Source organism: Dasypus novemcinctus, chromosome 16 (genome assembly GCF_030445035.2).
Source record: "Dasypus novemcinctus isolate mDasNov1 chromosome 16, mDasNov1.1.hap2, whole genome shotgun sequence".
NCBI classification, from domain to species: Eukaryota; Metazoa; Chordata; class Mammalia; order Cingulata; family Dasypodidae; genus Dasypus; species Dasypus novemcinctus.
In genome coordinates this window covers 78,941,591-78,958,379 of record NC_080688.1, presented here as the reverse complement: position 1 = coordinate 78,958,379, position 16,789 = coordinate 78,941,591, and the positions used below count along the sequence as shown (strand labels likewise).

The following is a 16,789-nucleotide window of genomic DNA, read 5'->3' as shown; positions in this document are numbered from 1 at the left end:
CATCTTATAATTTAGACATGCTCCAATACTGCAAAAATTTTCCCTATTGATAAAGAATTAAATCTTCAGTAAAACAATTGGGTTGCAGAAGATATCCACCAGTCTTAAATACTGGTCTCCTAGGATATGATTTTTCTGATAGTCAAACCATCTGTCACTTGCTGTAAAACTTTCAACACCAATTTTCTGATGTGGAACTAAAGCCTGCCCTTTTGAGAATGGATCTACTGACTATACCAAAGATCCCTTTAATGTTTTGCCTACCATTTCCAGTTTTGGTTTCTTTAGAGTACAATGAGACCTAAAAGTCGCTTGCCAAGCAGTCTAAGTGCAGAATCCTTCTGTAGTTTTATTTTACCAATCTTTCATAGTTGTCTCAACCAACAACTTCAATAACAAATATTTTTAGCAGCTCATTCCTTGAATCTTCCCAAAGCATTCAGTGATTATTATAAAACCAAATCCAATGCTTATCACTACTCAATTCTTTTTTTTACCAGGTAACATAATAGCTTTTAAATAGATTTTAAAGTATAAGATTGGCTCACACTCTCAGGATTGTGAACACTCACAAATTCTTTGTAAGCTTGGGTTGGGAGCAGAAGGGCTTGGGCATTCAAGAGGGACCCACTAGCTGTGAGTGATCAGTCTGCTCCTTTTACAGGGCTCATCTGTGGGTTATGTGGTGATAGATTGTAAGAGAACATCCAGGCGGCAGACTTGGCCCAGTGGTTAGGGCGTCTGTCTACCACATGGGAGGTCCATGGTTCAAACCCCACTGGCCCACATGCAGTGCTGATGCGCGTAAGGAGTGCCCTGCCACGCAGGGGTGTCCCCCGCATAGGGGAGCCCCACACACAAGGAGTGCGCCCCATAAGGAGAGCCGCCCAGAGCGAAATAAAGTTCAGCCTGCCCAGGAATGGTGCCGCCCACACGGAGAGCTGACACAATGAGATGACGCAACGAAGAGAAACACAGATTCCCCAGCCACTGACGACTGGGGTGGGGAGGGAGGGGAGAGAAATAAATAAATAAATAAATCTTTAAAAAAAAAATAGAACTTCCAGTAATACTAAGAGCAATAGCAACCACACCCCCAATCCAGAATGTCCTGAGTACTCTCCACCTGCTGGGCTGCCTTCATTATAAAGACTAGCTTGCAGGGGCTTTGCATGTGAGAATTCCATTTGTTTTGTTTTGTTTTCTGACTGACATTGTTCCAAGGATGAAAACTGTGTAACAGCCTTCTTTTTCCTTGGCTTTTCGTAGTCCAGACTCACTTAAAGGTAATATAAAAACATCACAGTCCTCCTGTGTTTCAGTCTCTGAAGACGACCTGGTGACTATAAGAGCCATGGTCTTAGCGGCTGCCTGACTTACTACAGTGAGAACACGGCAGCTAGAAAAGCTTTCTGGTTGTGTCCTGGCTCACCCCTCATGCTCTGTGAAAGCATTTGGGGCAAACCACCTAACAACTCCCCAGATTTGCTCTTCTAAGAAATGAGCATCAATTTTCACAACCTGCTAGCCTGGCAGAGTACAGCTGCACAAAGCATGCACGCATTAAATATTTGTTACATGAATGAATAAGTAAACTCATAAGTACCTGGCAGAATGGTATGAGGGGCAAATGAAATGAAGGATTTAAAAACATTTGGTAAATAGCAAAGTATGAGTCGTGGCGGCAACAATAGCCTCGTTACTACCAGAACGTAATTTAGTGTCCTAAGGAAACAGAGATTTGTGAAATGTACCGCATAGCAATGTTATCTTTCCATCCCTGTCTACTGGAGGATCTGAAGGTGTATTGAAGAGTCAAAGGGCACTTTGCTCAAATCGAATCGACATTTGTTTTCTTTGCTGAAATAATCAATTAATATGACTCATTTATTTAATTCTACCCCAAACCGCACTCATTTCTCATGTGAACCAGCTGCAAGCTGACTTAACATGGCACTAGGCCAAGGTTTAGAGTGAACTGGTAATCTCCTTCTCCCACAATATCCCTCAGTTCTGAACTGTCCTTGCTAAAAGCAATAATTCCTTATGATTTTGCTTTCTGTATTTCAGAATGGAAGGGTTTTAGGTGGTTATGCAAGCTGACATGAGAGGACAAGGGCCTGGGACGGCGACATGCATAGCTGCTGTGTCAGAAAGCTGCACAACCAAGTGGGTGCTTCTGTGTGTTCAGGTGGGTCCTGCTGCACAACCAGGTGGGTGCTGCTGTGTGATCAGGTGGGTGCCACTGTGCGACCAGGTGGGTGTGCTGTGCAACCAGGTGAGTGCTGCTGCACGACCAGGTGGGTACTGCTGTGCCATCAGGTGGGTGTGCTGCATGACCAGGTGGGTGCTTCTGTGTGATCAGGTGGGTGCTGCTGTGCCATCAGGTGGGTGTGCTGCATGACCAGGTGGGTGCTTCTGTGTGATCGGGTGGGTGCTGCAGGGACTCCTTTCCAGCATGTTTGCCATGGTTTCTGCAGCTGATACATGCCCCTTAGAGAGTTAACTCTTTTCACTGAGTGCTAAGGAACCCCAGATAGTCCTCTGTCAGGGAGGACCTCTCCCTGCTAGTGGCTGCTAGGGGGAAGTATAAAAAGGGAGTGATGATGTGGGAGGCTAACCCAAAACAGCTTAAAAGGCCTGGGCTTTTACAGATACCATCAGTCCATAGGTCTCTAGGAATACAAGCATAGCCAGAGGCCTCACCACTCCCCTTTCCCTCCTCTGAAAGCTTTTCCAATCAAGGTTGCCCTGGCACTTATTTTAACCATATTTCACCTGTAAAGAAAAGATGGGGTTGGAGACATGTGGAAGAAAGGGTTTTCCTCATAAGAGAATAGTGCTAGTGAAGGCAAGAATTTCCAGACCCATCTGAAAGAAGAGAGAAGTCTCATTATAGACCAAAGGAACCATCATCTTTTGCACAGAACCTGGTGTCCCTTCCAGTGGAATGTTCCGGAGCTTAGGTGAGTCAGCCAGAGCAGCTGCTCAATTACCACGCCAGGGTTCCCCTTTATTCTCTGGCATATTAAGCAAATAAAATCAATATCCCTGGTGCCAATTTAAGAGGCAAAAGTGTGATGGTTAAAGGCAAAGGCTTGGGGAGCAGACGTAGCTCAGTGGTTGAACACTTGCTTCCCATGTATGAGATCCTGGGTTCAATCCTCAGTACCTCCTTAAAAAACAGAAAACAAACACACACACACACACACACACACAGGCTTCACCATCAGACATGTGAATTGTGGCTTCATCACTCACTACCTTTGTGATCCTGAGTAAGGAACCTGCCCTTCAGGATTTCTGTGAGGTTGTAAGAAGATAATGCACACAGAGCACCTACCCAGCACCTGGTAACTAACATCTTTAACCTACTGATAAAACTGTAACCAGTTCACAGGTGAACACAATGCAACTCACAGAACTGTATTTGAAGGCTTGGAAGCCATCATGACATGAGGATTTCTTCTTAAATCAAGAATTTTGAAGAGTATCATTTAAAAGGTTAGTTGACTTTAATATTTAATGCAACTAAAGTAGGAACATTTTCAAGAAGCTTAGTGTTAAAAATAGCATTAAGTCAACAGAAACAATGAACAAAGGAAGTATCTCATCATGATCCTGAAAGATGTTTTTACTTTGCTAAGTCCATGCCTTACATGGTAGGCCCCATGGAATCTTTATTTCTCAGTCAGAGAGAACAAGCCTACTTCTGAGAACTCAATCCCTGACAAAATTTACATTTTTAAGCAAGATAATGCATGCTTTTCTTCTCAAAAGCTTATTAAGTTGTTTAAAATGTATAACTTACATGAATATTAAATCACAAGAACAATGGCAAATAATACCACCAAATTATCATGTAGATTGTCTTCCAAGGAACAGGACTAAAAATATATGCAAATATACTCAAATTATCCAGGCTACACTGGGTTCTTGGGAATTTTTAAAAGAACTTATTTTATATTTAACCCATATGCTTCTCATGTGATTTTCCTTTTTATGGAAATAGAAATTCTGTTTTAGGCATTTGGAAGAAACTGGGTATATGATGATAAGAAAAGGGATGGGAAGCAGTATTTAATAGTTCCATTCTGAATCATATTTTAAAAGTACTTAGAAAGGCGTACAAACCAAACCCTTCAAGATGAGCCCAATTAGTACAGAAAGAATAGCAGGACTAAATTAAACAAAGTATACAGTATTATTTTTAAAATAACAGTCTACACTGTGAAACTGGATGAAAAACCATCACTCTCTTCAAAGGGATGCTGGCTCCGAAGGAGACCTCTTTGCCCTACTATCTGGTCCCCATCCATTGTCATTTCTCTAGAAACCACTTAATGTGGTTGTAAGGTTAAATAAAAAACAAAAAACAAACAAACAAAAAACACACATATACAAATCTCAAAACTCAATATGAAAGGCCACCTCCCTTAATTCCTGAGAGCATGGTGGCTTTTATGAGATCATTTGGTATCAGGTTTCCCTTTACCTCTCACCCAAGCTCCATCCTTTTTCATACATTTTACAGAACATAAATCATGACAACTTTTTAAAAAAGGCCTTGAGAAAGTGCCATTTTGTCCAGAAACCATAAGGCCTGTTCATTTAAAAGTAACTGAGGAGAGAACAGCCCAACTGAGAGAGAAAGTAGAGGACATTGCTGTGTGATGGGGGGCAGGAACACAAGCCAAGGAACCCAAAGGATTTCTGGCAGTCAGCACCAGAATGTTACAGACTTTGGGGAGCAAGCATCACTTTGCCTTGTTTTTAGACTTTTCCCAGCTTCAAAAACTCTTTCTTAGATACCACTACAAATTAATTGTCCCTGAGCCCTGAACTTCTTGAGGAAAGAACTTCCTTAAAAGCTTTCATGAACTTTTCATGCTCCTTGAAGCTTGATTGTGTTTCCATGGACCCTCGGTTAAGAACCTCTGAATCTGACTACCATCACTGCAACCATTCAAGTCACAGATGATGGCATAAGATGTTTCACGGTGCCACTCCTCCAAAGAATCTTTGAACAACTACCACAAACTGACAGAGCCATCTTTCCCAAGTCTCTTGAAAGCAAGTAAAGGGTTGCAGAAATTGGGGGAGTGCTTAATCAAGCAAATGCAACTTTAAAAATGGTATGACAAGTTCATAGCACTCTTGCTGGCCCTTCCCCAAACCCCTTCCCAGTGCGGTGTGAAGCCAACCTGCACTCCCATTGTGAGTCCCTGGCCCTGTTCCAGAAGGAGCAGAGTAACCCCTATGCACATTCTGGGTGCCTGAATGTTGGTGCCAATCTACTGGGTGACAGCCTGAAAGACAGAACCAGGAAACTAAACTCAGCTCATCCTAACAGAACTTGCCCGCAGGCAGAAGCAGCTTGTAGGCAGCTAAAGCAGTATAAAAATCAATTAAGTGAAAGCAGCCTAGGGCAAAGAATTACATAAAATAGAACACCCTGGAGGGGGAGAAAGTCTATTTCATAAGGAGTGGAGGGGGCATCCAAATTACTATATGTGGGGAATTCTTAAGGCCATGAGCAAGCACAAGTCCAGGAAAAACAGGCTCAGAAAAGACAGAGAGGACCAGGCACTTGACATTCGCCTTGCGCTGATCTTCTTGATAGGAGAGTTAAACTGTGAAAGGTGTTTTGTGCAGTGACTGGTTTGTTTCTGTTATTCCTGGCACTCAAGGAACCCTCTGTCATATAACTGGATAGAAACTTAAGGAACATACAGCTCAGGGCCCAAATCTCAAGGTAGCACTTTAAAATATTAAAATGTACAGTGCGCAATAAAAGATTACAAGACAGACAAAAAAACCAGGATGGTAGCCCATCCAAAGGAACAAGATAAAAATCCAGAAACCATCAATGAAGATGACCACCTTTGGGAACATCAGAAAAACACTTAACAAAAAAAAATTCTCAGTATCCTCAGGAAATACAGGAAAACACAAAGAAACAACTAAAGTATCAGGAAAATAACGAATGAACAATATAAGAAAGTCAGTAAAGGAAGAGAAATTTTAAAAAGAAACCAAACAAAAATACTAGAATTGAAGATGACAATAACTGAAATGAAAAACTCTAGAGGGTTTCAATAGCAGATTGGAGCTGGCAGAAGAAAGACTCAGGGATCTCTAAGACAAGACAATGGAAATGATTCAGGCTGAGGAGCACAAAGAAAAATGAATGAGAGAAAGTGAACAGAGGCTAAGAGACCTGTGGGATACCTTCAAGTGTTCCAATAAATGCATTATGGGAGTCCCAGAAGGACAAGAAAGAGAGAAAGGGGCAGAAGGAATATTCAAAGAAATAATGGCAGAAAACGTCCCCAATTTAATGAAATACATTAATATGAAAATTCAAGAATCCCAATGAACTCCAAGCAGGATAAACTTGAAGAGAACCCTGCCTAGACACATATAGTCACTGTCGAGTGCAAAGGGAAAGGAAAGAGTTCTGAAAGCTGCAAAAGAAAAGCAACATGTTATGTACAAGGGAGCTCAAATAAGATTAAGTGCCAGTTTCTCATCAGAAATCATAAAGGCAAGAAGGCAGTAGGATGAAATATTTAAAGCATTGAAAGAAAATTATTGCCAATCAAGAATTTTATATCTGGCAAGACTGTCTTTCAAAAAATAAGGGAAAGTTTAAGACATTTCCAGATAATCAATAGCTGAGAGGGTTTATCACCACTAGATTTGCCCTATAAGCAATGATAATGGGAGTTCCTCAAACTGAAAGGAATCATCAAATTTATATGAAGGAGTAAGGAGTTCAAATAGCCAAAAACATCTTGAACAAAGCTGGAGGACTTATATATCCTGATTTTAAAACTTATTACAATGCTATAGTAATCAAAACTGCAAGGTACTGACACAATGACAGACATGTAAGACCAAAGGACTCAAATTGAGAGTTCAGAAATAAACCCTCACATATATCAATTGACATATCATATATGTCAATTGATCTTTGACAAGAGTGCAAAGTCACTGACTTGGGAAAGAACAGTTTCTTCTACAAATGGTACCAAGAAAACTGGATATCCATATGCAAAAGAAAGAAGGTGGACTTCTATGTCACACCATATACCAAAATTAACTCAAAATGAATCAAAGACTTATTTAAGAAACAAAGCTATACAATTTCTAGAAGAAAACGCAGAGAAGCATCTTCATGACCTTGTGTTAGGTGATCGTTTCTTAGACTTTACAACCAAAGCATAAGCAACAGAAGAAAAAATAGATAAATGGTACTTTATCAAAATTTAAAAACTATTGTGCAACAAAGGACTTTATCATGAAATCAAAAAGACAACCTAGAATGGGAGAAATTATCTGGAAACCACATATCTGATAGAGATTTATAATAATATCCAGAAAATATAAATAGCAACTACAACTCAACAGCAAAAACACAAACCACCCAATTGAAAAATGACCCAAGGACTTGATTAGATATTTCTTCAAGGAAGACACATATATATGAGTGGCCAAAAGGCACATGAAAAGATGCTCAACGCTATTAGCCATTAAAAAATTCCTAAGCAAAACCACAAACCACAATAAGATGCCATTTCACACCTATTAAAATGATTACTATTTTAAAAAAGGAAAATATGTGTTAGAAAAGATATGGAGAAATAAGAACACTTGTTCATTGTTGGTGGGAATGTAAAATGGTATAACCACTGTGGAAAACAGTTTGATGGTTCTTCAGAAAGTACAGAATTATCATATAACCCAGCAATCTCACTTCTAGGTTTCATAGTGTTATTATTCACAATTGTCAAAAGATGGAAGCAACCTAAGTGGCTATCAACAGAAAAATGGGGGAAACCGACTTGGCCCAGTGGTTAGGGTGTCCGTCTACCACATGGGAGGTCTGCGGTTCAAACCCCAGGCCTCCTTGACCCGTGTGGAGCTGGCCCATGCGCAGTGCTGATGCGCGCAAGGAGTGCGGTGCCACACAGGGGTGTCCCCCGCATAGGGGAGCCCCACGCGCAAGGAGTGCACCCCGTAAGGAGAGCCGCCCAGCGCGAAAGAAAGTGCAGCCTGCCCAGGAATGGCGCCGCCCACACTTCCCGTGCCGCTGACGACGACAGAAGCGGACAAAGAAATAAGACGCAGCAAAAAGACACAGAGAACAGACAACCAGGGGAGGAGGGGAATTAAATAAATAAATAAAATCTTAAAAAAAACAAACAAACAGAAAAATGGATAAACAAAATGTGGTCTACACATAGAATATTATTCAGCTGGGAAAAGGGATGAAGTTCTGATACATGTAACAATATGGATGAATCTTGAAAACATCATGTTGAATGAAATAAGTCAGACACAAAAGGACCAAAACTGTATGCTTTCACTGATAAGAAATAATCAGAATAAGCAAATTCATAGAGATAGAAACTAGAATAGTTTACCAGTGGCTGGGTGGGGGTAGGGAATGGGGAGTTAATGCTTAATTAGAACAGAGGTCTGTTCGGGAGAATGGAAAAGTTTTGGTAATGGATGGTGGAAATGGTAGCACAACACTGTGAATGTAAACAATTTTAGTTTCTGTATATGTTACTAGGATGAAAAACAAACAAACACAGGATTGTACAACAGTGAACCCTAATGTAAACTACGGACTATAGTTTATGGTAGAAATAAAATATTGTTTCATCAACTGTAACAAATGTACCACACTAATGCAAAGTGTTAGTAATAAGAAAAATTTGTGTGGGAAGGAGTGTATGGGAGGAGTGTATGGGAACTCTGAATCTTCTGTATGATTTTTATGTAAACCTACAACGTCTCTAATTAAAAAAAAAATCAACCTGGCTTCTTCTCGTCAGGCGAAAATTAACGTGGCCCACTTGCTGATGTTCTCTGGCAGACTCTACGGATGTTTTATATGGCTAAGCACCAGAAAACGATAGAAAAAGCAGTATAACCTTTCTGCAAATTAACACCACTTAGTTGATGACACACTTTGTTTTTTACTTCTATGCCTAGATGTTTAGTGCTGGAGAAATTAAAGATAATAAAAAACAGGCTAGGTCACCAAATGCTAGAGTTTAAACTCTTCAGAGGAAAGTACAGATTTGACTTTTGGTTTCATGACACAAAGAAAAAAAACTCAGAAGCCTTTTTTTTGCAGAAATGGAAAAACTGATCCTTAATTTCATATGGAACCGTAAGGGTTCCTGACTAGCCAAAACAATCTTGATAAAGAAGAATAGTGCTGGAGGACTCATACTTCCTGATTTCAAATTATACACAAAGCAAAAGTAACCAAAGGATTGGGGTACCATCATAAAGATAGAAAATAGATCAATGGAACCAGAACTAAAAGCCCAGACCCACATATCTATGGTCAATTAATTTTTGACAAGGGTGCTCAGTGCATGCAGTGGAGAAAGAATAGTTTCTTCAACAAATGGTGTTGGGAAAATTGGATATCCACATGGATAAGAATGGACCCCCTACTTCACAGAGTATTCAAAAAGCAACTCCAAATGGATCAAGGACCTAAATATAAGGCCAAAAACTCTAAAACTCTTAGAAGGTAACGCAGGGGCAAATCTTCATGACCTGGGATTCAGCAATGGATACTTAGATGTGATACCCAAAGCAGGAGCAACAAAGAAACGAGATAAATGTGATTTCATTAAAATTAAAGACTTTGGTGCATTGAAGGAAATTATCAAGAAAGTGAAAAGACAACCTAAAAAATGTGAAAAAGTAATTTCAAACCATATATTGGATAAGGTTTAATATCCAGAATATATAAAGAACATTCACAATGCAACAACAAAAAGACAAACCACACAATTAAAACATGGGTAAAGGACTTGAATAGAAAATTCATAGTCAATATACATATGAAAAGATGGTCCACAGCATTAGCTATCATTAACCCTTAGGGAAATACAAATCAAAACCACAATGAGATACCACTTCACACTCACAAGGATAGCAATTATTACAAAAACAAGCAAACAAAAAAACAAGCATTGCAGAGAATGCTGAGAAATTGGAACTCTAGTGCATTGTTGGCTGGGATGTAAAATGGTACAGGCACTGTGGAAAGCAATATGGCAGTTCCTCAAAAAGTTTAACACAGAATTACGATAAGATCTGGAAATTCTACTTCTAGATATGTACCCACAGAGAGTAAAAACAGGTTCTCAAACAGAAACTTGCACACCAATATTTACAGCAGCATTATTCACAATAATCAAAAGCTGGAAATAACTCAAGTGCCCAACAACAAATGAATGGATAAATGAAATGTTGTATATTCAAAAAAAGGAGTATTATTTGGCCATAAAGAAGAACGAAGCTATGAGACATGCTGCAACATGGAAGAACCTTGCGAACACGAGGCTCTGTGAAATTAGTAAGGCACATGAGGTCAGAAAGGGAGATAGAAGAGAAGAAATAGCAAATTTGCAGACAGAAATCAGATCAGAGGTTGGGATGGGTAAGGGGAGAGGGAAGAGGGAGTGTTTATTTGTAAAAACTAAAAAAAGAAAAGAATAGAGAATGGTGACTTTAAAACATCTGAACATTTGACATTTTACCAGCCTTGTCAGTTCCCTTTAAAAAAAAAAAAAAAAGTTTGCCAGCACCGTTCCTCTAAGAACTGCTGATGATGTTCACATGGCAAATGCCACCTTCCTAAAGTCACCAACTGAAAACCTGGTCTGTGCCCCCTGCCCCCACAGCCCAAATAACTAGTGTTCCACGTATCTTCATTCCTAAAGGGAAGAAAACTAAATGCTAGCAAAGAAAGAGAATAATGACGACAAACAAAAGAACCAAATTTCAGTCACAGAAAAAAAAATTCTGAGGTCTTCTGAAGGAAAAATACACCAGCTCTTTGAAAAATATCCCCAAACATCTTTCCCCTCTCCAGTTTTACTAAGAATGGATATTATAGAATTTGTATATCAGTGAATTTCTGTATTTGCAGCAAAACCATGATAAAAGATGAACGTACCACTGTTCTAACAAACAAGGCTACATACAAGCCCTCATCACCACTGGACAGAACAGTCCTTGCATTGAGAGCATGAATTATAAAATTCATGAGCAGGTTTATAAAATAAATCAAAGACAGGCTTCTGGCACTACTTGAGGCTGAATAAAAAGGCAGGAAAGAATAAACATCACCAAATGAGAAGGTGGTCCATGAATGAGCTTTTTCCCCCCCGGCTGGGAGGACTCTATTTCCCTAAATAGTAGGGGAAAATTCTGATAATATATCCATATATTCACTTTTCTGGAGAAAGTATCTAGAGCTTTCATAAGATTCTCAAAGAGATCCCTGACCCCCCATATAGTAAATAATCCAAGAGCCAGAGAGGAATTCCTTCCCATCAGCTGCAAAGTTTCTTGTAAAACATAATGAAACAGAGGGCATTTACCCTAGTAAAAAAAGTCAGTAAGATTGTAATTGTTGGGTTGTTCCTGCTCAAGCAATGTTGCAGCAATAAGTTCCTATAATGACTTTAAATCATTTATGGTTCCATAAATACATTAAAACACAGTGGTTATAAAAGGGGCTTCTCATATAAACCATTAAAGGACAGTTTCATAGCATCCTTAATTTGGTATAGAATCAACATGCTACTCACAATAAATATTAATTAATTATGGAATACCTAAACAGTTTTGTTGATCCTCCTAAAATTTATAACAACTTTCCTGGTGGAAACCTAAGGGTCCTAGGTTGTTTTAAAACCAAAACCAGAATCTCCGGGAATGTTTTGACTGGCCAGTCCTGAGGTCAGTGCTGGCTCTGTCTTTAGGAATCAGCTCTGGGGTCTGAGGTTAAGGCTTTCCAAGAAGCTTGACCACAAAGGGCTATGGGGCAGGTATCAACACAAACACTCCAGGAGTAGAAGGTAAGTCACAGGGCACTGGGCACAATCCAGAGGCTCGTTGACCCGGTCAACACCCTTCTGCGAAGGAGCGTAGCAAAAGAAAATAGTCCAGCTGAACTGTTCCCTGCGCAGCTTCCCAACTCCCTAAAAGCTCTGTGACATCTCCCCGGAAACACTGTTACCAGGGAAAAGTGTGGGAGGGGGAGAGATGGGGCATAGGGGAATCCCCTATATATTTTTATGCAATCTAAAGCTTCTTTAAAAATAAAAAAACAAGTCTTTGTGCTCAGAACTGAGGGAGCAGGAAAGTCACTTACCAGACGCAGGTGGGTGGTCACCGGAGGAGCCTCCAGGCCCAGGGCTTCCGCCGCCCCTCGCGGAGCTTGGAGGGGTGCCATCAGGCCCACCCGAGGGCTGGTCTCCCGCCTCTGCCTGGTCTGCGGCTTCCTCAGGCGGGAGGGCCATGCCGTAGGCACACTGCGGCCAGGGTCCACTTTGGGGGGATCCCACGATGGGCCCCCGGTCCTCCGCGGGAAGCTGCCCGCAGCCTTCGCAGCCATCCGAGGGGGTGCGGGCTGCCCAGTCGCGGCAGTGCCCGCCCTCCACCTCCTTTTGCAAGTACTGTTCGGAGGACGCAGGAATCCAGTCAGTCCTGCCCAGCGGCTCGACGCAGTCGCAGCTCTCCAAATCCAGCACGTCCTCGGTCCCCGTGAAGCACTGGCTTAAACTGTCATTCTCCCCCACCTCCAGGGGCTCAGAGAAAGGGGGTGTGGACTTGCTCCCGGGCCGGGTGGAGCACAGGAAGGAGTCTGCGGCCTGCGGGGGCCTGTCCACATACTCGTCCTCCATGGGCATCTGCCTGAAGGGGTCACCCTCCGCCCCGCTGACCACGGAGCGCGCCAGGGCGCCCTCTGCGCCTGCACCCCCGCACCCACCGCGGCCATCCGGCTGGCACACGTCTTCAGAAAACATCTTCTCTTCCAGAGTCAGCAGTAAGACGCCTTCGCAGGCTTGGCGCTGCCTGGAGGCTGCCGCAGGGGTGCCCATGAAATTGTCGACTGACGACCCCTGCTGATCGAGATTCAGGAGAAGACGCATTAGGACCCAGACTCACTGGGGCTCTGCTCTGCTCAATGCTGCTGAAAATGGTGTTTATACTAATTATTTTCACTTTAACAAGTACAGATGGCACATTTGCCATCGCACTTCATTGTGTCATTTAAGATTCTAGGGTAAAAAATAAATTTAAATCATTAAGGATGGGAGAGATCACTAAAATGGAATACAGCCAGAAACAAATGAATCTAGCAAATAGATTGAAAAAACAAAACATGAGCCTAATTACACTGAAACAAGAGGAACTCAAATAACATACCCTATGTACCCTCAAGTTAAGGACAAAAAGAACTAAACGAATATTGCACTTTAGTCGGTATGTTTTTTTGATGTGGTGCGGTTTAACAATTCTGAAACTACTTTCTATGTATTCTAGACTGGAACAAATGAATAAATATATTAAAGAGAATCACGGTAGCAGGTTTCACAGTACTGGAGAAGGGAAGATTCAAATATAGACTAGGGAAAGACAAGAATGAATCCTGTGATTTTGGGGCTGGAATTGGATAAACCCGTCTAAGCTAATGGTTTAAAATTTTTACCTTTTTATATGTAGGAAAACAGATCTAGGGGTATACTGGGATAATCACTAAAATTTTAACATCAAATGTAGATTGGATAATTGTATTGTACCACTGTGTAGCAGTTTGATACTTTTATGAATTTCAAAAATAGATATTGGATTGTGTTTGTAAACTGGTCTGTTCTTCTGGGTGTATTAGACTGTATTAGATTCAGAGGTTTCACTTTTACCTTAGTAAATCAAGATTAGGCCTTTATTTGACCACGTCATTAGGACGTGCAGGGTTGAGTCCCCACTCCCCTCGTGGGGATAAAACAAGACTCTCACATGGAAGTAAATGCCCGGAGAAGGAGAACACAGAGGAAGAGACACAGCCCATTAGACAGGATCCTGCTGCTCTGGGAAGAGAGATGAGCTGATAGTCTACAGCTGAACCCAGAAAGAAACGAGCCCTGGGAAGAGAGATGAGCCTTATGCCAGCCTATAGCTGAGATCAGAAGCTGAGACCACAGAGCCTTAAGAGGAAAAAGGGAGGCAGATACCGCCCGCCATCTTGCATCAACACGTGGCAACAGACTTTGGGTGAGAAAGTACCTTTTATGGTACCTTGAATAGGACACTTTAGGGCCTGGTAACTAAGTTTCTACCCCAAATGAATACCCTTATAAAAGCAACACAGTTCTGGTACTTTGCATCAGCACCCCTTTGGCTGACTATTATACACTGTTAACTTCCTTGGTTTTGATAAATGTACTATGGTTATATGAGAGAATGTCCTTGTTCTTAAGAAATTCATGCTGAAATAGTTAAGGATATAGGAGCATAATATCTGCCATTCACTCTAAAATAGTTCAAGAAAAAATATATACATATATATAGAGGGAGAGAGAGAAAAAATAATAAAACAATGTCATAAAATGCAAACAATTGGAGAATCTGAATAAAGGACATATGGAAGTTTTACACTATTAGACAATCAAGATTGGTACCAAAAATAATACTTATATACACAGAGGTGACAAAAGTGGAATGAAATAGAAAGAAAACAGACATTTAAGTACTCTGTAGGAAGCAATCCTGGGGATTTGAGGTTTGATCACCTCAGGAAAATACCCTTCAGACCAGGGGTTCTTAACCTTTTTTATTCCATGGACCCCTTTGCCAGTCAGGTGAAAACCACAGACCCCTTATTAAATCCACACTATACTGTATTTTATTTAATAAATAATCATACCTGCGCCAACACGTCTCCACAAAAATGTTTTTTTTAAATTTAAATTCAAGTTCATGGACGCCTTGTTAAGAATCCCTGCTTTAGACACTGGGGCTCAATATCTGACAATAGTCGCAATATCAGTCTAATTTTTAAAAGCATAAAAGAAGAACCTAAGACTTTTAACTTTACCTTATTTCCTCTTAGGCCACCGCATGCCTCATTGACCCAGTGCCACAAATTAGCTAGAAAAACAAAGCAAAATAATAGCATCATAAGATTTCAATAAAAAAGATTTCCTATTTTGAATTCAGTATGATTGACCATTCTGTCAGCCCAATATTATCTTTATATACCATCTTCTGCGAGTCATTTAGTGATAGTCCTGGGAGTAAAGACATTTACCAATAAATCAACTGATTTAAAGACTATGTAGGCATCTTATTCCTCTGACCAAAAAGAGAACTTCTTGTTCTCTGTAAAGCAAAAAAGGGTTTTTTTTTTTTTTAATTTTTTTATTTAATTCATTTTTTAAAAAAATATTACATTCAAAAACATGAGGTCCCATTCAACCCTACCACCCCCACCCCCCAAAAAGAGTTCTAATGTTCTGTTGAATACCTGGGCACATTTGGGTGCTGTCAGAGTGGCTGCTACGACTATCCTGATTTTCTTAGCAACTTCTCTTTAAAAATGAGGGCCTAGGCAGGCAGTGAAGAAGCCCAAAGAACACCTGTCTGAGATGGAGTTTCCAGTAAACTATCTCCAGTCTATGTACAATGAAAGGAAAACACAAGGAGGACAGCCAAATGCCAGACCTGGCCAAGTTCCAGAGGACACTGAATCCTTGTCCACAATATCCTGTTGCCTCTTAGAAGAATGAATAGTATGTTCTTGGCCTATTCAAAGTACATGTCCATTAATTTTTTTTTTTTTTTTTTTTTTTTTTGAGGTATCAGGGCTCGAGATTGAACCTAGGACCTCATATGTAGGAAGCTGTCACTCAACCACTGAGCCACATTGGCTTTCCTGGGTTAATTTTTTTGTTCTTTTTTTTTTTTTTTGCTTCTTGCTTGTGTTTTGTTTTGTTTTGTTTTGATTTTTCAAGAGGCATTGGGAACCAGACCTGGGACCTTCCTTGGGCAATGGGAGCTCAACTGCTGGAGCCACATCTGCTCCCTCCATTAATTTTTTTTTTTTAAGATTTATATTTTATTTCTCTCCCCTCCCCCCCCAGTTGTCTGTTCTCTGTGTCTATTTGCTGCGTCTTCTTCTTTGTCTGCTTCTGTTGTCAGTGACATGGGAATCTGTGTTTCTTTTTGTAGTGTCACCTTGTTGTGTCAGCTCTCCATGTGTGCGGCGCCACTCCTGGGCAGGCTGCACTTTCTTTCGTGCTGGGCGGCCCTCCTTACAGGGCACACTCCTTGCACTTGGGGTTCTTCTACATGGGGGACACCCCTGCGTGGCAGGGCACTCCTTGCGCGCATCAGCACTGAGCGTGGGCCAGCTCCACACGGGTCAAGGAGGCCCAGGGTTTGAACCGTGGACCTCCCATGTGGTAGACAGAAGTCCTAACCACTGGGCCAAGTCCGCTTCCTGCCTCCATTAATTTTTAAAGTACAAGTGATGAAACCTAAAAAGTCAAATCTATGAATTTTAAAAATCTATTAATTTATATTATACAACGATAAAAGGTTAGCCTACCTTTAATGAACATTTAATGTTGGATTCACTATACAGACTAATATAATTTGTAAGGTAGTAAGGAGGTCATCAAGTCTCCATTGGCAGATAATCACAGTTCATAACAATAGTTAATGAGATCTAAATACCTCTCGAGCACTCCAGGATGGCTAAGCAGTCTACACACGTAATCTCATTTATAGCACAGACTGTAATGTGACTTTTCTTCTCTAAGCCCCAGTTTTCTCATCAAAACATGGGGAAAAAATAGTGCCGATTTCATATTGCTGTTGTGAAGATTTCAGTATATATAAAATGCACTTGGCAGTGCTAGCACATAGTAAATATTCAACATGTGTCAACTATCGCTAT

The 16,789-nt window shown here is 40.8% G+C and overlaps 1 protein-coding gene across 1 annotated transcript in view; it reads right to left on the bottom strand.

The window, feature by feature from the left end:
• TNFRSF11A (TNF receptor superfamily member 11a) overlaps positions 1-16,789 on the bottom strand; it is a 62,468-nt gene that overhangs the window by 8,408 nt on the left and 37,271 nt on the right. The window contains exons 8-9 of the mRNA XM_058277099.2: positions 14,927-14,979; positions 12,200-12,953 (exon numbers count right to left, since the gene is read on the bottom strand). Coding sequence (XP_058133082.1) covers positions 12,200-12,953; positions 14,927-14,979 — 807 coding nt within the window. The remainder of the gene's footprint in view (positions 1-12,199; positions 12,954-14,926; positions 14,980-16,789) is intronic.